Source organism: Dama dama, chromosome 30 (assembly GCF_033118175.1).
Source record: "Dama dama isolate Ldn47 chromosome 30, ASM3311817v1, whole genome shotgun sequence".
Lineage (NCBI taxonomy): Eukaryota > Metazoa > Chordata > Mammalia > Artiodactyla > Cervidae > Dama > Dama dama.
In genome coordinates, this window is record NC_083710.1 from 29,874,728 (window position 1) to 29,898,417 (window position 23,690).

A 23,690-nucleotide genomic window follows, 5' to 3' on the forward strand; every position below is an offset into this window, starting at 1 on the left:
TAGTCATGTATGGATTGAGAATTGGACTATAAAGAAAGCTGAGCACCCAAGAATTGATGCTTTTGAACTTTGGTGTTGAAGAAGACTCTTGAGAGTCCCTTGGATGGCAAGAAGACTCCAACTAGTCCATTCTAAAGGAAATCAGTCCTGAATATTCACTGGAAGGACAGATGATGAAGCTCAGGCTCCAATACACTGGCCACCTGATGCAAAGAACTGACTCACTGGAAAAGACCCTGACACTGGGAAAGATGCTGTGAGGGATTGGGGGCAGGAGGAGAAGGGGATGACAGAGGATGAGATGGCTGGATGGCATCACTAACTCAATGGACATGAGTTTGAGCAGGCTCCGGGAGTTGGTGATGGACAGGGAGGCCTGGAGTGCTGCAGTCCATGGGATCACAGAGTCGGACACAACTGAGCGACTGAACTGAAGTGCAGTATCATTAAAGAATTTAAAGCAGGAAAGTGACATGATCATCTCCATAGCATAGGAATATAACTGACACCAGTGAGGATGTGAGACTGTTAAGACTAAGAGCTGCTGTTGTTCAGATGCTCAGTCATGTCCAACTCTTTGCTACGCCACAGACTGGAGCACGCCAGGCTTCCCTATTATCTCCCTGACCTTGCTCAAATTCATGTCCATCGAGTGAGTGATGCCATTAAGATAAAGGCATTGGTAATTCTAAAAGGGGGGGACAGGAACTAGTTAACAGAACTGCCTTGAGGTGCTAATTTTAAAAAGGGAATCTAAAAAGGTTTCCAATTTTTCACTTAAATGGGTAGTGGTAACCAACTTAATTAATAAAGTTAGCCAATTATTAGCCACATAATTAAGTTTGGAATCTGCTTTTGGTCATAACATCAACATGTAAGATTAAATGGGTGAATAAATGAATACACAATTTAATGAATGATCTCAAAATGAACAATACTTAATTGTAAGAAAATAAACTTTTCTATTTTCTTTCCTTAGGAAAATCAAGATGTACTCTACAGATAACAGACAAGTGACTTTTTGAACCAAAAAAGCCCAAGTTTTGTTTTTTTTTTTTAATACCTAACTTTTTTTTTTTTTTAATTAGTTGGAGGCTAATTTCTTCAAAACATTTCAGTGGGTTTTGTCATACATTGATATGAATCAGCCATGGATTTACACGTATTCCCCATCCCGATCCCCCCTCCCACCTCCCTCTCCACCTGATTCCTCTGGGTCTTCCCAGTGCCAAGTTTTGACTTGATAGTTTTTGACTAAAGGAAACAGGAATAAACTTGGATAGTGTGTATGTATACTGATACTATAAATGTACACTGAGGTCTGCGTTTAGTTTGAGACTCAAAAATAGGAGTATAAAAGAAAGACACTCACAGGAACAATAAAAAAGGACTATATTAAGAATTCAGTAGAAAAATATAACATGATATTTATACAAATATCAATAGTAGTTAATATGCATTGAGCACGTTACTACATATGAGGTAATATGCTAATCATTTACATTCATTTCCACAAGGTCAAACATCTGGTTAAATGATAGCACTAGGAAAACACTTCTTGATAGTCCAACTAAACTTCTTATTAGGAAGGATAACAACTTAGCTAGGGTATCATCTGAAAAAACTAAACAAAGGGAAAAAATAAAAGAGTGGAGCTATCTTGACTAATCAAACCGTAAGAACCAGCCTCCCAAAGTCGGAAATGTAAGAACCATGAGTTTGATCCTTAAGTCAGGAAGATCCCCTGGAGAAGATCATGGCAACCCACTCCAGTATTCTTGCCTGGAGAATCCCATGGACAGAGGAGCCTGGCAGGCTACACTTCATAGGGTTGCAAACAGTTGGACACCACTGAAGCAATTTGGCACAAAATCAAATACTTATGATTTTCAAGATTTTATAAAAATCTTTACAGAAGGCCTTTCAAGACCCACTTCACTCCATGATCCTACCAAGATATATGTACACACACACACATATATACATATACATATACATATATATATATACACATAGAGAGAGAGAGAGAGAGATTTGTTACAAATGGGAATGTATTTCTCAAAAGGCAACAATGTAAAGACATAGAAAGAGAGAGAAAAAAGAGAGATAGAGAACAATCAGGTTAAACTGCTTTTTATTAATTAATGGTAATTTTATTTGATTCTTAAGTTTTCTTATTTCTACTATTTGAAGCACTGTTTCTCAAACCTGTCTGATGAGAAAAATCATATAGAGCATTTGTTAAAAACTCATATATATTCCTGCCATGAAAATAAGTCCAAGGATCAGTATTTCTAACAAATTCCCACTAAAATTCAAAATAATTTGGCACATTTGACAAATACTGCCTAGGTCTCATCCCAAATCTAATAAATCAGAATTTCTAGAGGAGAGACAATGAGAATTATATGAAAATAAGTGGGATTTGTATCAAGAAAAAAAGAAATCCCCTTCTAATGTATAAATTTATTTAAAATCATTGCTTTTAAGCTATTTTCTAATATATTAATGAATTATTGCTAAATTGCCATTGTTTAATAGAAATAACAAATTATCCCTTACATTAGGGAAAACTTTTTATTAGACTCATGTAAAAATTAAAGGTATATATTTGAGAACCCCATTCAAAATAGTATTTTCTTCAGTATGTGGCACAATACACATTGGATAACAAAAAAGAAAGAAAAAGGAATGAAGCAGTCCCTCCACCTTACATGAGTTCCAAATCTGTTAGGATGGGTTCCTGTGGATATGGGGTAGTATATGCCCTGAAACTGAATAAAAATACCTGGGGGAAAAAAAAAAAAAAGAAGCTCCACAAAAGAAAGGATGTTGTTTCTTTTTTTCACTGTCATCTCTCCTGTGCCTACAACAGTGTCTGGCACTCAGTAACTATGCACTGAGAGTTCATGGGAAGAATGTCATAGAATATATCACAGCAAGACAGCAAATGAGAGAGTGAATGAGAGAAACAGACACTGCAAGAGGGCAGGAAACTGATTTTTTTTATGTCAAAAGTTAGACATAAACGTACAAAGAAAATGTAGACAGAGATAAGAGATAGGAGTCATGAGAAAACCAATAAAAGAGAATATTATGGAAGTCATAATAGTTAAGTTTTAAGATAGTGGGAATGGTGAATTGCACTACTCTTAATAGATGATTTACCTATACATACCTTGCGTGGTTGAAAATCATATTTCACACAGTGCTGAAAACCTTTTCCTTTGGACTTCAGTGATGTAACGATCAAACAATTGCCAACAAAATGAGCAGAGTAACCAACTCCTTTGCTAGTACGAAAACTGCAAAGAAAACTGAAAGTAGTATAATATCCTCTGCTACAAAGAACAATATACCTGAAGATTACTATTATATAAATAATATAAAACACAATTATAAAAATAAAACTTGTATACCTACAGAGTAGAAAGGGTATTACAGGTACCAATAAAGACTAAAACAGGAAAACTTTAGAAATAAAAGAAGAAATTTAAGTTGGGAAAATAGCAGACTATAGAATCTTTTAACATTTCAATTTCACAAATATGTAAAGTAACACAAATACATAAAAACAAATTAATGGTCAATAAAAGGCTACCAAGTAGATTTCATAAACTTTCAATGATCACCTGGATTAGCATATACAGAAATCATATACACAGTTAATGTTTCCAAAAACAACTTGCTCTTTAATTCTACTATATCTCTGAAAATAGCTTACAAATTTACAAAAAAAGTGAGAGCCAAGTTGGGAAAAAAAGGTAGGTAATCAAGCAAAATCAAGCAAAGGAATACATGTACTGTCTAAAACAGAAAAAAAGAAAAAAAAAGATGTGACTAAGAAGTAGAATTATTTTCTTCCAGAGAAATAGTCCTCCAGCTGTTTATTTAATCACACATAAAAACCTGTAAATGTTCTGACAAAGGACAGTACTACTGCAATAAAAGTATGATCTCCCAAAATGATCTTTTGGAAGTTCAACCCCATTTATGTTTGGAAGTTCAAATGTTCGTTAAAACTCTCTCTCATATTATCCATACATACTATCCATATGTAATCTTTCTGTAGTATAGAGTCTACAACCTATCAATAGCTCACATTTTTCAACACTCACATTTCTGAACTAGTCATTATATAAAAAGCACATAAAATATTATGCTACCGTTAAATCCTACATGATAGGTACTATTATTATTCTCATTTTACAGCTGAAGACACCAAAGCACAGGATAAACAGTGAGTGGTAAAGGCAGGACTTAAACTCGGGCAATCTTATTTCAGAGCACTATAAGTATTAAATGATGTAATACAAGTAAGCACTTATAATGCCTACTACATAGTAAGGTAATGAATGAAAGTTTGATGTTCTTATGACTTGGCATTATTGGTAATCTAAACTGACCAAGTTCTGAGTCTTACAGGTGAACCCATTGTTGGGATGATCCACCCTTTCTGTTAGTTATCTACTAAATAATTAATCTTATCTAATTATAACCTCACACATGGTTATCTGGAGAAGGAAATGGCAACCCATTCCAGTATTCTTGCCTAGAGAATCCCGTGGACAGCAGAGCCTGGTGGGCTACTGCCCATAGGGCCGCACAGAGTCGGACACGACTGAAGCGAGTTAGCACATACATGAATGCACTGGAGAAGGACATGGCAACCCACTCCAGTATTCTTGCCTGGAGAATCCCAGGGACAGAGGAGCCTGGTGGGCTGCCGTCTATGGTGTTGCACAGAGTCAGACACGACTGAAGCGACTTAGCAGCAGCAGCAGCACATGGTTATCAAAATCAGTATTTCAAAGCATAGCTTAATTATGCTCACAGAACCATGTAAGTCAAAAGGCAAAGTGAAAGAAATCTGATAGTAGTTTGTTTCTCATTTTCTCTTCTTGATCAGCATCTTCACTCAGAACATACAATTGATATGTGCAGACTCGAGACAGAAGGTCTGTAACGCTTGATTTTTAAAATGGAATTGAGGGGGGGAAGAAAAATAGTAGGGCAGATAGCCTAGAATCAACAGCAAGAAATGAATAAACTGACATAACTATATCTTTATAGGTTTAACATATTTATTTACTTATTCTACATACTATGTTGCCTTGAAACTATGTTACATATTTTTAAAAATTGAAATGCTTAAGACAAAAGTACTAAAATTAAATATATAACTTACCAATAAAGATAAGGTTTATCCTTATCAACATTAATGTTATTTAATGGATCCATACGAAACCAAGTATTTAGGGTGAAGCCATTCTGATAAGGCCACTTTGCAATAGGAGGCAATGCAATTGCCTACAAGGTAATGATAAAAAATAGGAAAGTATCAGTTAAAGAAAATGTGACAGTAACTAAGGTCAAGTATGGCTTTCACAGATTAAAACACAATGAAGGTATGAGTATCAAAGAATCATGGACAAATATAAAAATAGAAATTATTATCTTATTAAAGTCATCTATTAATATTATTTGTTGACTATAGAAGCATTACACTTTGAAATACTCAATAACCTCTAAGTTATATACTATATATATATATATATACTTAGAGGTTATATATATATATAACCTCTAAGTTATATAGTATGGTTCAAACTGTACTCCAATAAAGCCTCCTTCAATTTCACCAATATACAGTCCCTTACACATAGCTGCAAAATTTTCAGTTTTCAGCTTACATTAGGTTTTCAGTAATATTTTACTTGATAAAGGAAGCTGAATTTTCAATCAAAAAACAATTGTGTTAGAAATATTAATGGAATCAATATTGAATAAACAGAAGTGTTAAGAAATAACACTAATACTGAAACAAAGAAGGGGAACATGAGGTTTATCATTCAGAAACTGAACCATTGAAATTTATGATCAAAAAGGACTCAGATCCACTTAAAAGTAGGAATTAATACAATATTCAGTTGATAATAGTAATTAAAAAAAAAAACTAGCCATTCTAGGGAAAAGAAATGAGAAAGCAATATATTACTTGACCTGAAGTCAAGAAATCTAAGTGGATTCACTTATCTTCCTATGAGATATCTAAATTCCTTCACATAAAGGATAAGTACCCTTAATGCTTTTATTACTGATCTGTTCCTCCAAGCAGACCCTTCATACATTGCTGCTAATTAACTTACTCAAATATAACATATAGCTTCCATATTAAATATCCTCCGCATATAAAATAAATTCTAAGTTTCTTAAGGTTACACTCTGGCTCCAACAAATCCTTTCAATCTTATTCTCTTCTAGTGCCTTACCTTACATCCCAAAGTATATCTGAACATACCAGCTGTTCCAACTGTTACATGTTCTGTTCTATTACCTGTTCCCCAGTTTGTACATGATGCTACTCTGCCCAAAACACAGCCTCCAATAAGATCCCAATTACCCCTCAATTCCAGGCTAATACATCTCTCTCTTGTGAAGCTCTCCTGAACTTCACCATAGCCTAGTTTCTTGTTTCATTGCTTTCCCACAGGAGTTAGTCCCTAGCACATAGCACTTAGTAGCCTGTTGTAACAAGGTGCATTTATGTCTACCAATGAGTTCCTAAAGAGTTAGAAATACAGTTTATACTCCCAGCATTGTGACTTAAGACATAGAAAACATTCAATATGTGATCACTGAAAAATCTCAAAGTGGCAAAATGCCTACTGCATAAAAAAAAAGGAAAACACATATAGAAACACATAAATGGAAACATACCATTTGATATGAAGACTGAAACCTTAAAAATGAAATGCAAGTTTTCCTATACAATGCATGTCATGTCCTTTCAGATTGTAATACTAAGCAATTAGTCCAGTTTAATTATCAATATAGCTTTTTTAACTTTTTAAAAAGGAAAATGTTTTACTTAATTTTTCTGTTTGCTGGTTAGTAAAATGTAATTCTTGCCAAGTTTACTGCTGGATTATACCTCCATAAGTTTCACTAAACCAGACATCACCTACTATAGCTGCTTCAGAGTACCAAGGTAAACAGGAGAAATATTTATTGAGGACATTGAATAGTGATTCTACAGAACTATAAAAATAACTTAAATGTATGCATTCGTGGAACACAATGGGCACAGCACTGGATTCATGATTTCCAAACTCTTGCCATGATGAGCAAACCCAAGTGCACATCCATATCAGCAACAGCAATTCATGACAACACTACCACTGCAGCAATAATAAGCATAAGAGTGAGGACAGCTCACTCTTTCTCTTTTCCCCCATTACTCCACATATCCAAGCAATCTCTTAGTTCCAGCCAATGGCCCCAGCACTTTCTATTAATATATCATCAGTCTCATCATCTGGTCTACTGAGCTCTACATCAGAACTTAAGACAATGTGTTGAACTAAGAGATGCAGGAAATTGAACTGCTCTTCAAGTTTTCCAGAACTATTCTTCCACCATGGAAAATGCATGTGGTACCCATTTGTTATTATCCAAATGGTAGGACCGAAAGAGTTCTAAATCACATTCAGTTGCAAATACCAGTGAAGTAAATACAACACAAAAAAGAAAAATCTCACTAAATAAAAATACAATAAGCTTCAGTGATAATGATATAACAATAGTCTCTGGTCTTGCTTCCCATATTATAATAATATAATAATATTCTTTGGGGCTTCCCAGGTAGCACTAGTGTAAAGAATCCACCTGCCAATTCAGGAGATGCAAGAGACATGGGTTCAATCCCTGGGTCGGGAAGATCCCCTGGAGTAGGAAATGGCAGCCCACTCCAGTATTCTTGCCTGTAAAATCCCACGGACAGAGGAGCCTGGCAGGCTACAATCCTCGGGGTCACAAAGAGCCGAATACGACTTAGCGACTGAAAAAAAACAACAATAATTCCACAGATAAACAGGGATCTTTATTTATGGCCAATCTCTTCAACAAGATGGTTAACTCTACTCAAGGACATTCTCTCAAATTTATTTTTTATTACATATATATTCTAAATTTATTATCTTTTATTGAAGTACAGTCTTAAATTTAATAAGTAACAGCTAGAAAAAATGTTTTGGGGACCTAATGTCCCATTTCTAAAGGGTATGACTCAACTTCCAGTTCTTTCATATGTTACCAACCAAAGTCTTTCATACAGTACACATTGTATCCCTAGCTTTTTTCAACTCTTTAATGCATACATGCTCCCTTAATCAGTGCACAAAAAGCTAACTTTGTGAGAGGACTGCCTAATGTGGAACTCAGGTTCATTTACTCCCAAATCATTCAGGCCTAAATACCCATTATCCCATTGTGATAACGGCATGTCCTTTGGACTGTGTCTGTGATTATGGGTTTAAGCTGCCTTCACATTTCTTCCATACTTCCTTCTACAATATTTTGGTATCCATAAATAGGGTCCCTCATTGTGTCCAGTGAGGCCACAGAACTCTGAAATCTGTATCCCTCACTGCCTCCTAGATTAGTGAAGTAGCTCAGTCGTGTCCGACTCTTTACGACCCTGTGGACTGTAGCCTACCAGGATCCTCCTTCCATGGGATTCTCCAGGCAAGAATACTGGAGTGGGTTGCCATTTCCTTCTCCAGGGGATCTTCCCGACCCAGGGATTGAACCCGGGTCTCCCACACTGCAGGCAGACGTGTTAACCTCTGAGCCACCAGGGAAGCACTCCAAAATTTACATTTCTGTCTCATTTTGCAAAAATACAAATGGAAAAGATTCTGATGTTCAGATAGGATGTGTTCAGTTAACTATTTCAATGAATAGAGAAGTGTACTATTTCTTAAATTAAGCAAATTCATAAAATAGATAATAATCATGAAAAACAAATCTAAACAATATATTCATAAAGGTAACAGGCATATAAAATATAAAATATATATAAAATATATATTATATAAAATATAATATATATAAAATATAATCTTACATATAAAATATAAAATATATATAAATATATATAAAATATAATATAAAATATATATTTTATATAAAATATAAATATAAAATATATTTATAATATAATATAAAATATAATCTTACATATAAAATAAATATATATAAATATAAAATATAATCTTACATTTATCACTCACCTTCACACAAATCACTGAAGAATTCAATTAATTCTCTGTAAATATTACCAAATTGCTCGTATGGAGGCAACAAAACTCATAGAAAGTATCTCCACAATGTGAAATACAATTCAGAAGGCCTAATATGTTATTTTGGTCATTTTGGAGGGAAAGTAAACGGTATCATGATTTTAATCATCCAAAGGCACCAATGTGAGCAGCAGTCCAAACACTATGTATTTTCTTATTACTAAAATGCCACTGGTTCATGCTCATTCAGAAGCAGATCGTCAAAACACTGTGATAGGAAGGGTTTAAAATCAGCTCCTATCTAAATTTTTCAGCAGTTCAACAGCAGAAGTAACATGTTTGAAAATTACCCAATTTGTTGTTAAGTGAAATATTGGATTTGAGATCAGGCAAATTCTTATTAAGGTTGTGACTCTACTTTAAGACTATGAACAACATTTATGCTGCGGAGGCTTATTACTTAGTTTCCTCAACTGACAACAGCAGTAATATCACTTATCTTGTACAGACTGTATAACTCAAATGAAATAATAGTTATAAAAGTTCCAGTTCCCTCCCTACTTCCTCCTCTACACAGAATACACCCTTGATTCAAACTACTCTTTATGAAAATAAGTGATGCAAGGAAAACCAGGAAAAGGGGAATAGATAGTATAAGTCTACCAATATCCCATGAGCAAAAACAATTCAAACATATGCTACTAATGACATTAAAATTATCTGTGTGTGTTATGTGTATGTAAAATGTATTGCATATTGATAGGTAACTGGCCAAATGGCTAAAATGGCCAAATGGCTAAAAACAGGGTGAACTGCAACCATACTGAGGCAATTCAGGCAATTTATTAAACCAGAGTCATTTATTCAGCTGTAGCTAAACTTTGTTAATTCTATATATAAAACAGGAACTTGCCCATATTTTAGTCAAAACACTTTGCTCTTCTTTCCCATACCTTAGACTGAAACCTATCAGACATCAGGTCAACAACAGTTCTGTAAAATGTGTTAGAAATATGTGTGTGTGTGAGCAGAACTATTATATCTAAGAGAACCCTCACCCACTTAGGCACAGTGACAGCGTTTTCTCTGCAGATTATATATGTTCCACTCTAACAAACAGATGCATAAAATGATTGACTTCCATCTTGTATTTTTTTTTTAAAGTTCTTATGTTTTGTTTTATAGTTGGTGAAACTGTACCCTAAAAAAAAAGATTAGTAACAAAATATTCAGGAAAAAATATAAAATTAGGAGAATGGCTAAAAAAATGGGAGATTGCAAGAACACTGAAGTACTTACAATAACCAAAGAGAATTAATATTTACATGATTTTTTACAACTTTACAGTGCTTAAACAGTACATTATTTCATTACAGGCTCACAACTCCTATTCCATTATAAAAGTACTATTAGTACTTTTTTACATGAAAGTAAGCCAAGAAACATTAAGGACTAGTCCTCTACAGTAATGAACTAGAGGATTCAGAAATCAAAATTTGTTGTTCTAGCCAAAAATTCCACATTTGCTCTACAATATTACCATATAGCTTGAGATGATGAAATCAAGATGATTGAAAGAGCTATTTCTTTGAAAAGAGGAACAAAATGGAAATACTTCCAGCTAGACCAGGGTTTGATCCCTGGTCAGGAAGATTCCCTGCAGAAGGAAATGGCAACCCACTCCAATACTCCCCTGCCTGGAGAATTCCATGAACAGAGGAGCTGGGCAGGTTACAGTCCATGGGATCGCAAAGAGTAGGACATGAATGTGTGACTTTCACTTTCACTTTGCAGCTAGACAGACTGAACGAAATTATAGTAACAAGAATGGAAGAGGAGGCATCACTACACATCCTACAGACATTAAAAGGATAATAAGAGGATAGGATGAACAATCTTATGTCAATATATTTGATAACTGAAATTAACCAAAAAATTACATGAAAGACACAAAACTACCAATGTTCATTCAAAACAAACAAAAAACTTTCCTATATCTACTACAGGAATGAAGTTCATAATTTAAAACCTTCTCACAAACAAAATCCCAGACCCAGATGGCTACAATAGTGAATTCTAGTATACATTCAAGAGTGTGTGTGTGTGTGCATGTGTGCTAAGTCGTTTCAGTGGCATCTGACTCTTTGCCACCCTATGGACTGTAGCCTGCAGGCTCCTCTGTCCATGGGATTCTCCAGGCAAGAGTACTGGAGTGTGTTGAGTGTGTTGCCACGCCCCCCTCCAGGGGATCCTCCTGACCCAGGGATCAAAGGTGTGTCTCTTAGGTCTCCTGCACTGGCAGACAGGTTCTGTACCACTAGTACCACTTGGGAAGCCCACATTCAAGAGTAAGTATTATCAATTCTACACAAACTCTTCAACAGAGAGAAATGAATACTTCCCAACCCATTTTACGAGGAAATGAGTTTATGATCCTTAACATCACAACCAACTGGACATGGAACAACAGATTGGTGCCAAATAGGAAAACGAGTACGTCAAGGCTGTATATTGTCACCCTGCTTATTTAACTTATATGCAGAGTACATTATGAGAAACGCTGGGCTGGAAGAAGCACAAGCTGGAATCAAGATTGCCGGGAGAAATATCAATAACCTCAGATATGCAGATGATACCACCCTTATGGCAGAAAGTGAAGAAGAACTAAAGAGCCTCTTGATGAAAGTGAAAGAGAGTGAAAAAGTTGGCTTAAAGCTCAACATTAAGAAAAGTAAGATCATGGCATCCGGTCCCATCACCTCATGGCAAATAGATGGGGAAACAATGGAAACAGTGACTGACTTTACTTTTGAGGGCTCCAAAATCACTGCAGATGGTGACTGCAGCCATGAAATTAAAAGATGCATACTCCTTGGAAGCAAAGTTATGACCAACCTAGATAGCATATTAAAAAGCAGAGACATTACTTTGCCAACAACGGTCCATCTAGTCAAGGCTATGGTTTTTCCAGTGGTCATATATGGATGTGAGAGTTGGACTGTGAAGAAAGCTGAGCAATGAAAAATTGATGCTTTTGAACTTTGGTGTTGGAGAAGACTCTTGAGAGTCCCTTGGACTGCAAGAAGATCCAACCAGTCCACCCTAAAGGAGATCAGTCCTGGGTGTTCATTGGAAGGACTGATGCAGAAGCTGAAACTCCGATACTTTGGCCACCTAATGCGAAGAGTTGACTCACTGGAAAAGACCCTGATGCTGGGAGGGATTGGGGGCAGGAGGAGAAGGGGACGACAGAGGATGAGATGACTGGGTGACATCACTAACTCGATGGACAAGAGTTTGAGTAAACTCCGGGAGTTGGTTATGGGCAGGGAGGCGGGATGTGCTGCAATTCATGGGGTCGCAAAGAGTCAGACACGACTTAGCGACTGAACTGAACATCACAACTGGAGAAAGATTTTACCAGAAAAGAAAAATGTATCCTCAAATCAATCGTAAAAATAACTGTAAATTTTCTTAGTAATATATTAGCAAATCAAATCCAGTATTGTATGAAAAGGTTGTTACACTGTGATAAAATATATTTTTTTCCTAGGAATGCAAAGGTGATTTAACACTGAATTATCAGTCACTGTAATTTACCACATTAATAACATTAAGAAGAAAAACTATATGATCATTTCAATAAAATCAGAAAAAGCATTTTACAAAATTCAACACTGACATTAATATACTGATGGTGAAAAAAAAATGCCCAGCAAATATGAATAGAAGTGAATTTCCTCAACCTGATAAAGGACATTATCTTAAAATGTAATGCTAATAGCATATGTAACAGTGAAATATTTAATGCTTTCCCTAAGACTAAGTCAAAACTGTTATGATTACTAATTGTAGGTCCTAGCCAGTGTAATAAGGTACAAAATGCAATTAAAAGGTATCTACATCTACTAAAACTTGCTAGGACAAGTAAGTGAGTTTAGTAAGGTCTCACGATGTAAGGTCAACAATAATAAAATTTTGCATTTTTATATATTAACATAAAACAATATGGAATATTTCTGAATGAATTTAACCCAAAATGTTTAATACTTTGCATGCTAAAAGTTACAAAACACTGAAAAATCAAAAGAAAATGAAACAAAGGGAGAAATATATTGTGTTTCATGAGTTGGAATATTCAGAACTAGAGCCACACAAAAATGGCCAGTTTTCAAGAAAGGTATCAACACAATCCAAAGTGAAAAGAACTGTTGCTTCAACAAATGGTTATGAAATAATCAATAGTCACATGTTAAAACAAACAAAACTTAACCTCCAATCTTCCTTCACACCATATTTTAAAAATTCACACAAAAGGGATCTTAGTGTGATCCTAACATAAGACCTAAACATAAGAGCTAATATAACCAACTTTCAGTAGAATGTGTAAGAGAAAAAACCCTATAACCTTGGTTTATACCAATTCTTAGACTACAAAAAGCATATGCCATAAAAGAAAGAAAATTTTAATTGAACTTCATCAAAATTAAAATCCTTTGCACTTCAAAAAATATTTGTTAAGAAAATAAAAAGACAAGCATCAGATTGGGAGAAAATATTTGACAAATGCATTTCCAAATTAATTTATATCCAAAATATATAGTGAATTCTTGAAATAACAAGACAAACAATCACATTTTTTTAACGTGAACAGAAGACTTGAACACAAACATCACAAAAGATTTAAGAATGGCCAATAAACACAAGAAAAATGCTCAATATCAGCCATAAGGGCAACACAAAATTAAAACTATGTTGAGTTACGTTTATACTAGCATTTACAAGTCTCAAATTAAAAAGACAGGACTGAATTGAACTGAACTGAATGTCCAGGATGCAGATCAAGTGTGATTTTCATATACTGCTTATGAGAATGCAAAATTTTTCACTATAAAAGCAATTTGCTTGTTTATTATAAAACGAAATACACAATAAGAAACCCAGCAATCCCACTCTTAGGTATTTACTCAAGAGATAAGAAAACATACCTGCCAAAGATCTACATTCAAGACCTAACAGCTTTACTTATAATAACCAAAAACTGAAAACCCAAAAGTCCATCAACTAGTGAATAGCAAACTGTAGTATATATCCATAAAATGTAATACTACTCAGAATGTAAGGAATAGAATAAACTCCTGATAATCTATTACAAAATGGATAATCTCAAAAGCATTAAGCTAAGTAAAAGAAAGCTGACAGAAAAAGACTTAGACACTATTTGATTTGATTTATATGAAATTTTTAAAAAGGTAAAATTATATAAACACAAAATAAATCAAAGGCTGCAAAGGAGAGGACCAGGGAGAGGGAAATGGCTTTAAACAGACAAGGAAATTTTGGTGAGTGATGGAATTGTTCTAAATCATGACTGTGGTGACAGTGAAGGGATTATTCAAAACTCATCAAACTGTACTTTTTATTTTTTTATTCCCCCCCCAACCTCCCTCTCTACCCCCTCCCTCTGGGTCTTCCCAGTGCACCAGGCCCGAGCACTTGTCTCATACATCCAACCTGGGCTGGTGATCTGTTTCACCCTAGATAATATACATGTTTTGATGCTGTTCTCTTGAAACATCCCACCCTCGCCTTCTCCCACAGAGTGCAAAATTCTGTTCTGTACATCTGTGTCTCTTTTCCTGTTTTGATATAGGGTTATCATTACCATCTTTCTAAATCCCATATATATGTGTTAGTATGCTGTAATGTTCTTTATCTTTCTGGCTTACTTCACTCTATGTATAAGGGACTCCAGTTTCATCCATCTCATTAGGACTGGTTCAAATGAATTCTTTTTAACGGCTGAGTAATATTCCATGGTGTATATGTACCACAGCTTCCTTATCCATTCATCTGCTGATGGGCATCTAGGTTGCTTCCATGTCCTGGCTATTATGAGCACTGTTTATAATAGCCAGGACATGGAAGCACTGTTTATAATAGCTAAACTGTACTTTTTAAATTGCTGAATTTGACTGTGGGTAAATTATGCCATAATAGAATTGACTTAAATAAAAACAAACAAGGATTTAAAACTTACCGCAGCACTACAACCAGGGAAATTGAAAAAAGTATCAGGACCATGTCTTTGTGGCATCTGATTAAGAACGGATAATAATTTTACTGCATGCCTTGGCTAAGGAAACAAAAAAAAGAAATGTCACTGTACAAATTTAACAAAAATATCTAATATATCACCTTAACCATCAGACTGTTTTCTAGCTAGAGAAAAAATTATTTTTAAATCATTTACTGAACTATTTAAGAGGAGCAATTTTTATTACCAATTCAAGTTTATAGCTCTTTAGAGACAACTTGTTGAACATTAAGTATTAATGCAATGATATTGAATACTTTTCCCTTTGACCACAGCTTACCCAGATTCCACTTTCTCCTCGAAGCATGCTGAACAAAAGCTTCAGTTCCTTGACAGTGATGCTGTAGCTGGCAAGAACCCCCAACATATCAACTAGAAGATCTTCAAAGGAAAATAAAGTTATTCTGAACTCTAGTCATGAGCTGTCATCTGTCAAGGTAATACACTTTTAGAAAGAGCAAAAGTTATCTCATCATTTCTACATATATATTGGTATCCATTATAGCCAATAACCTCATGAATAGCCATTCAAATTAACAATTATTAATCATCATATAAGAAAAGAATACTTTAAAGACCTTTTTTTCCCATCAGAATTATGATTTCAATTAAGTTCTCTTTGAAAAGTCATAAAAAATGGATTTTATAAATTCCCAGGATACACATATATACACATAAATCTGCTATAGGCAGGGAAAGACAGGCAAAAATATGCAAAGGTACAATGATTTAACATTGTAAATTTGTTATTTTCAAATGAAAACTGATGTTTGACCACATATTGATTTAGAATTATCTACTCTTAAAAAAATATAGTCTTGAAATATCCCCTGGCCCATCAGCAACAATTCTGAGTACTCCTTGCCTGGCATCATTCCAAGTGGTTTACAAAGATTAACTTCACAAATCCCTGTAACAAGCTTAAGTATTATCATTAACCTCTTCTAAAAATGCGGAAGTGAGGCACAGGTAACTTAATTCCATTGCCAAAGCACACACTCTAGTAAGTGGTACAGTTAAAATTCAAACCTAGGCAATATGTCTTCAGAGCTCTGATTTTTACCCACTAGTCTCTAAATGGAAGTACCATTTCAACCCCTGACTAGTGATATCCATCATGACAATGTATTTATGTGCATACAAGAGACATACCGACTCACTAGATAAGAAAAAAATATATATTTAATTTCTTGTCTCTGATTACTTTCTCATCTCTAGACACTGTGAGTCACACAGTACCTCTATGAGTCATTCTTTGCAAGAAATTAAACATTTAAATATACATATCTCAATATCTAAAGCACTTACTAAGAATTCAGATACTATACAAGCTATAATAAATACACATAAACATTAAAAGAAGCTTATCATCAATTAATAGTTTAGGTTAGGTTAAACTGAAATAATTAGCTATTGATATATACATTATTTAATATCACAGATTAATAGCTGAACTTTGAGACTTTAAAAATATTATGTATGTATTTCAAAATAGAAACATAATATGGTTGTCATCAATAAATTGACTTACTCATAACACCACTGTAAGTAAGCAATCTCTATGATAAAATTGTACTGTGGATATGCCATTTTAGAGACATTTTTAATGAAAGATCATTCATTATTCAAATTATAAAAATGTCCAAAGTTACTATATATTAGCCAGGTGATCTAAGAAAAAATTCTAGGTAAAAACCAAGCACTTTAAAACCTCAAGTTAATACTAAGCATTTTTAAGCAACTAGCTGAAATGGCAAAATCATCAAAGATTTCTTTCAAGTATGTCTACACATACTACAGTAAAAGAACTGTATTTCCAAACCTTTATCTCATCTCCTATATGTGTCACAAAAGAAGATCTACTAAATTTGCATTTACTTACATAATTATTAAAATTTCTTATTTATTATACAGATAACATAAACAAGCACCTCAATTTTTAATTTCACTATAACAACTCTTCTTTTCTCATACAAGATTTTTAAAGGAGAAAAAATACTATGAAAATATACTATCAATTTACAATAGATGTTTAAACACCTTCTAGAGATACTTTCAACACTATTAAATGAAAAGAATCTCTTTTAATGTAGCATGCTACAAAACACTCAGAATGAAAACTTAGTAGGGTTTTGGTGGTTACTGGGGCTTCATTAGTATGTTATCTAGATTTAAATTTCTCTACTGAAAAGTAAAGTAGTGGAAATTTTTCTAACACTTTTTTAATGTTTAAATAACAAAAAGTGAAAATTTTGTTATCCATATTATTAACAAGAATAAGGGATAAGGAAACTAAGAGGTTTGTGTAACAGAAAATGTGAAGATACGAGTTTCTTGGTAATATCAAGCTTACTATCACCTTACTTCAGTACTCATCAGTTACGTATAGTATGTTCAGAATTGTGGCTCACTTTCTAAAGTGTACTCTATAAAGTGCACTTTATTTACAAAAAAGAAAGAAAGAAAAAGGAAAGAATTTTAAGGGTTTAAACCCAGATATGAGGATTTAAAGATCAAATGATGTTCTAGACAACATGTGTACATGTAAGTTTATACAAATAAATTCCTGCTAATGCTAAAATTTAGAGAAAGGGTACTATATCTCCATCAAAAATATCTTTTAATTTTGATTCTAATTTTTCAAGTTAACCATCAGTAACCAAGACAAGAGAATGCTAAATCATTCTAAATAGAGATACATGCCACCTTGAAAGTAATTATAAATGATTTTAATATATTCTATAAGAAAACTAAAATTGTGAAATATTGTTTACATTTTAAAAAGCATTGATTTTTATTCTTCATTCCTTCTTTTCTGTTTAATATTTTATTCTACTGATATTAAAGCTAATTATGCATAAAGCAAAACATTACAGAGGATTTTCTGGTGTTTGAATGATTTTTAAGGATCAGATATGATCAGATATTGTGAGGAATTATACTAGTACTTTTAGAATTATGAAACCTTTTCATGTCAGAAGAAAGTTAGGCTAAAGACTCATGGCTTAAGAGAATCAACATCACAAACTCCTTATTTTCTGGGAATAGCTGGTGTTCTAGGACCATCTTTCAAAATATTTTTACTTAAGTGCATCTAACCATTGAGGGGAATGGATTTGCAGGTGAGTAAAGGACTGATGATGAAGAATTACACATGTCAAAATTATTATTTCAAATAACACATAAAAACACAAAGTTATTAAACTTTTATCTTGAAATTTCATGCAAATTGTATACTCCAAGCCACAATGTCTGCATTTAATACAAAAATTCCTCCAAAAAATATCAGAGTAAGATTGACATTTCCAAAAATTACAGCATGCTTTTCCTAAGGCTTTTAGCACTTTCTGTTCCATATGTCAGGCTGAAGAAGATGGAGGTCAGAGAACTTTTAATTAAGTACCAATTTTAAAGAAATGTAATATGTATTGTAGTATTTTGATTATGTAAAAGCTTAAGTTCTACATAGAAAGGCACTGTTCATTTTTCTGATAGATCTCAGAGCACTTATTCCACATTACTCAGATTTTCTAAAACCTGGAAAACCAAAATAGTAATTATATCTGTCTAATACAGAAATCATCTTTCATTCTTCAGGTTTTCCCTTAATATAAAAGGCACATTTCCAATACATCTTGACTTATCTATTTTAAAACAAAGTAGCTTCAACAAACCTATATTAAACTAGAGAATAAGAGAAGTATATGAACATTTAAATTATACTTTCCTATCAGATAATCCCATACCTGCTATCATGTCATCTACAGCACTCATTTTCAGCAATACTTGCTCAATGAGCCCAACTTCTGTACTAGTCTGTAAATTCCGAACACTTTTTCGCAGGATGGCTGTAAACATGCTCCATATTTCTGCTTGACATGTGACATCACAGTGTTCCAAAAGCTCTGTCATGCACGTTATGCTTTCAGCATCTTGGATAATAAAGTTCATCTCCAAGTCAAATTCTCCACCAACCAGCTGAAAAGAAACAGAAAAAATCACTATGATAATATGAGAGGTTATATATACAACAAAACAAATATTTAGCTAGCAAGAAAATATTAAGAGTCTAAAAAATTTCAAGTCTTCTAGTCAAAAACTAATTTTGATTTTAAAAAAAAGTCACTACAGATAAGTGAAAGGCGCTGTAAGAAATAAAACTATCTAAGAGAATTTTTTTTTCTTTCAAATGGGAAAAGGCAATTTCAAGTCTAGAAGAATAGACCAAAGTAGAACAGATGACTAAGAGGTAAGTTCTGGGACAAATCTTAAAAAGACATTGACTCTGAAAAGTGATAAATACTAGAAGATGCAGATCACTAAAGATGAATGTCAAGGCATGGAAATTCATTTTCTTTTATATTACTAGACTGACAAAAAAGATGTAACAAGAAAAGAATAACTGGGTCTAATCTCCATGTACAGAATACGAAGAAATGAGAAACTATATTAGCAAACTTATACTAAATGTTGAAAGAATTAATGGTACAATTGTTTAAAAGAGAAATACCTAATATCCAGTGGTACTTAAAAAAAAACAAAACATGTAAACTGGGAAAGAAGGCAACGTATTTGACTTGTGACATTATGCCAAGTGAGTCATAAGTACTGCTGTCCCTCCTATACGCTACTTTAAATACCATGACAGATAAATACACATGGAATAAAAGATATGATGATCCTCTTAATTCTATACTGGTCAAATCACACATGAATTAGTTTATTAAGTAATCAGTACCATTTTTAAGGAAAAACATTAACAACTTAGGTATCTTTCTGATCTAGAGAATGGGAAATTTAGGCAGAAGATAATAGGCCTATATAAAATATGTGACAAATGTGAAGTCATTCATTCCCTTATTCAATAGATATTTTATTTATTAAAAACTAGAACTTCCTGTTCTAAGAAATAGAAATATATCTGTGGACACAAAAAGCCCATGCACTAACAGTGCTAAATTCTAGAAATAAAAATGTCTATTTGTATTTACATATATCCTATTTTATTCCAAAAAAAGGTTGAAGTTGGCTTACAAATTATATAAAGTATAAAAGAAGACACAAAGAGTGAGTAGCTGAGAAAGAGGAAGTAAAGGAAGATAAGATTAAGGAATAGAGATTAGACTCAAGAAGCGGAATTAATTTTCCATCCATGAAAAGTGTTCATTAATACGGACGGATGAGCACATAATATAATATAGATGTGAAAACAACTGCAATAATAACAACACTACCTAACCTTATTTAACTTATATGAAGAGTACACGATGAGAAATGCTGGACTGGATGAAGCACAAGCTGGAATCAAGACTGCTGGGAGAAATATCAATAACCTCAGATATGCCAATGACATCACCCTTATGCCAGAAAGCAAAGAACTACAGAGCCTCTTGATGAAAGTGAAAGAGGAGAATGAAAAAGCTGGCTTTTAAAACTCAACATTCAAAAAATGAAGATTATGGCATCCAATCCCATCACTTCATGGCAAATAGATGGGGAAACAGTGGGAACAGTGGCTGACTTTATTTTCTTCGGCTCCAAAATCACTGTAGATGGTGACTGCAGCCATGAAATTAAAAGATGCTTGCTCCTTGGAAGAAAAGCTATGACCAACCTAGACAGCATATTAAAAAGCAGAGACATTACTTTGCCAACAAAAGTCTATCTAGTCATGTACTGTATAGATGTGAGAATTGGACCATAAAGAAAGCTGAGGATGGAAGAATTGATGCTTTTGAACTGTGGCACTGGAGAAGACTCTTGAGAGTCCCTTGGACTGCAAGGAGATCCAACCAGTCCATCCTAAAGGAGATCAGTCCTGAATATTCATTGGAAGGACTGATGCTGAAGCTGATAGGCCACCTGATGTGAAGAATTGACTCACTGGAAAAGACCCTGATGCTGGGAAAGACTGAAGGCAGGAGGAGAAGGGGACGACAGAGGATGAGATGGTTGGATGGCATCACCGACTCGACGGACGTGAGTTTGAGTAAGCTCTAGGAGTTGGTGATAGACGGGGAAGTCTGGCATGCTGCAGTTCAGGGGGTCTCAAAGAGTCGGACTGAACTGAACTGAACTTCATATGTCGTTTAGCACTATTCTCAGTGCTTGACAAAGAACCCTATTATTACCTTCACTTTACAGGTAAGGAATCACAGGTACAGAAAGTTCAAGCAACATCCAAAAATTTCACAAGACTAGTAGATAGAGAACCCAGGATCAAAATCCACTAAGTCTTTCTTTACAAAACTTCATAAAAGAAATAAAATCTCATTTAACAATATTTTAAAAGTCTTCTAAAATTTAAGAGTTTAAAAACAAAGTATTCTCAAATTGTGAAATATTATACTCCGTATATATATTTTCTTTGTAACAGCTCCAAAATTCAATTTTATAAGAGACTATAACCCTTATGCTGATTTCTGACCTTTTACTGAACTAAATATTTTCTCTGGTTAAACCTTGGTTTTACTTCTATATGGCATACAATTTCAACTCCTCCTACTATTTCTGGTTTATTAACAAAAATAGCTATGAGGAAGGTTAAGAGACTGGCTCTGAATTCAGATTTCCTGTATGCTGATTTTTGCTGTACCACTCACTTGCTATATGACCTTTAATGATGCTACATCTCTAAGCTTCAGTCAATTCATCTACAATATGGGAATAAAAGTTCCTAGCTAATAAGCTGCTGTGAAGATTAAATAAATCAAGTAGCTGGGTTATAAGCACTTAGTAACAAAGTCAGGAGCATTCAATCAAGGAGCTAAAATTAGATATTACTTGTTCTCTAACCCCAACATTGAGCTAAAAATAGTAGCCATTTGATCACACACCTAAAGTACAATGAAACAGCCAGTGTAACCTTTATGTTTCTGGTAAATGATAAATTATTATGGACTGTGTACTCCCCTAGATATTACTTGTCAATCTAGCAAAACCAACTCAAGCAACATTTTAACTATGTCATCTTCAAACCAAGAACTGCTTACTTATTCATATTTATATATCCAACTGACTTGGGTCACTACTGTCAACTTATAAATTTATGATTAGTAACTCAGAAGAGGTTCTCTAGAAGCAAACCATATAGAGAAATAAAGTAGGTTGAAAAAGAATGACGTGGACAACTTACTGACTGAACCAAAAAAAGTAGATTCCAAAGTTTAATTCTGTGAGCCTCAGAATAAATCTGTGTAAGAATTAGCATACACTAAAATGGAAAAACATTGACAAATTCTTCAGACTGATCTCCTTAATTAGTTGTAAATGCTTAAATAGAATCTAGTATAATCAAGAAACATTATCAAATGTATTAAGTAGCAGAAATGGGCTCAGTGGTAACAAAAACAGTGTGCTTTTAAAGGAATTAACAATTATAACATTTAATTCTAACAATCAGGCTATTATGTGAAGCCTAAGGTTCCAACTTTCACAGGTAAAAAAAAAAAAAAAAAAATGCCCCTTTCTATACATCATTTAATTGCAAAAAAATAAACAAAAAACAAACACAGTTACAGCTCCTTGATTTCACTGCCAGAAACTGTAACAATATTTATTATATGTGTTATAACAGAATGGACCTATGTTTTCAGGTGGTCTTTCTAACCCTATTAATTTTTAACACCTTAGTATTAAGGAGGTTAACTGCTTATAGAACTATCATTCCAAGATTAGGGAGATATTTACTCTTCACTTGTAATGAATAGTTCAGTACTTATCAAGGAAAGCATACAAGAAAAAGTAGAAAAAAATCAGTCTTCATTATTTAAACAATTCTTTAACAACATTATGAGGAAAAGGCATAGTTGCCTTCAGAGAAGGAACCTAGAGATAAATGAGGATAAGTAATATGACCAAAGTCACATATGAGTTAAGTGGCAGATCCAAACTTCTAATCTACACTAAAAAATGTAATGAAATGACTTATTATGAAGTCAAGGCTGTAAACTTAAAAAATCGAGCTGGGACATGTCATAGTAGCTCTATGAAAAAAAATCAGTGCCTTAATAACAGTGTATGGGTAAAATGAGGAAAGACAAAATGATTTCTGTCAGTAAGAAATGAAACATTCAGAGATAGCAAATCACAGTAAAGAAAACTGAAGGCCCAGTTACAAGAAAATTGGCAATAAAAAAGAAAAAGAAATACAAATGATCTTTTTAAATTAACTAAATTGTATTTAGATAAAAGCATAAACATTATTGTATAAAAATTTAGAATATAAAATCCTGGCCTGGAAATGTACTATCTTCTGAAAGTTCTACAGTTTATAATTACTAGTGATTCAAGTATCCTTTATTTTTTAAGAATGGAGTTTTCAATATCTTCATTTTGAAATCTTAGATTCATAAAGAATAGGATAAATCTTAGGATCATAAAGAATAATTCAGCTTACATTAATTAGATCAAATTGGATAATCATTAACCTGTTGGATTTATTTGCAACTCTGTGGATAAACTCTAAGCTAGATAACATTGCTTCAGTTCAGTCGCTCAGTAGTGTCCGA

At 33.7% G+C, this 23,690-nt stretch overlaps 1 protein-coding gene across 1 annotated transcript in view; it reads right to left on the reverse strand.

Moving 5' to 3' along the window:
- Positions 1-23,690, reverse strand: part of NBEA (neurobeachin) — a 649,896-nt gene that overhangs the window by 551,590 nt on the left and 74,616 nt on the right. The window contains exons 2-6 of the mRNA XM_061133617.1: positions 18,927-19,158; positions 15,461-15,561; positions 15,124-15,219; positions 5,189-5,310; positions 3,179-3,305 (exon numbers count right to left, since the gene is read on the reverse strand). Coding sequence (XP_060989600.1) covers positions 3,179-3,305; positions 5,189-5,310; positions 15,124-15,219; positions 15,461-15,561; positions 18,927-19,158 — 678 coding nt within the window. The remainder of the gene's footprint in view (positions 1-3,178; positions 3,306-5,188; positions 5,311-15,123; positions 15,220-15,460; positions 15,562-18,926; positions 19,159-23,690) is intronic.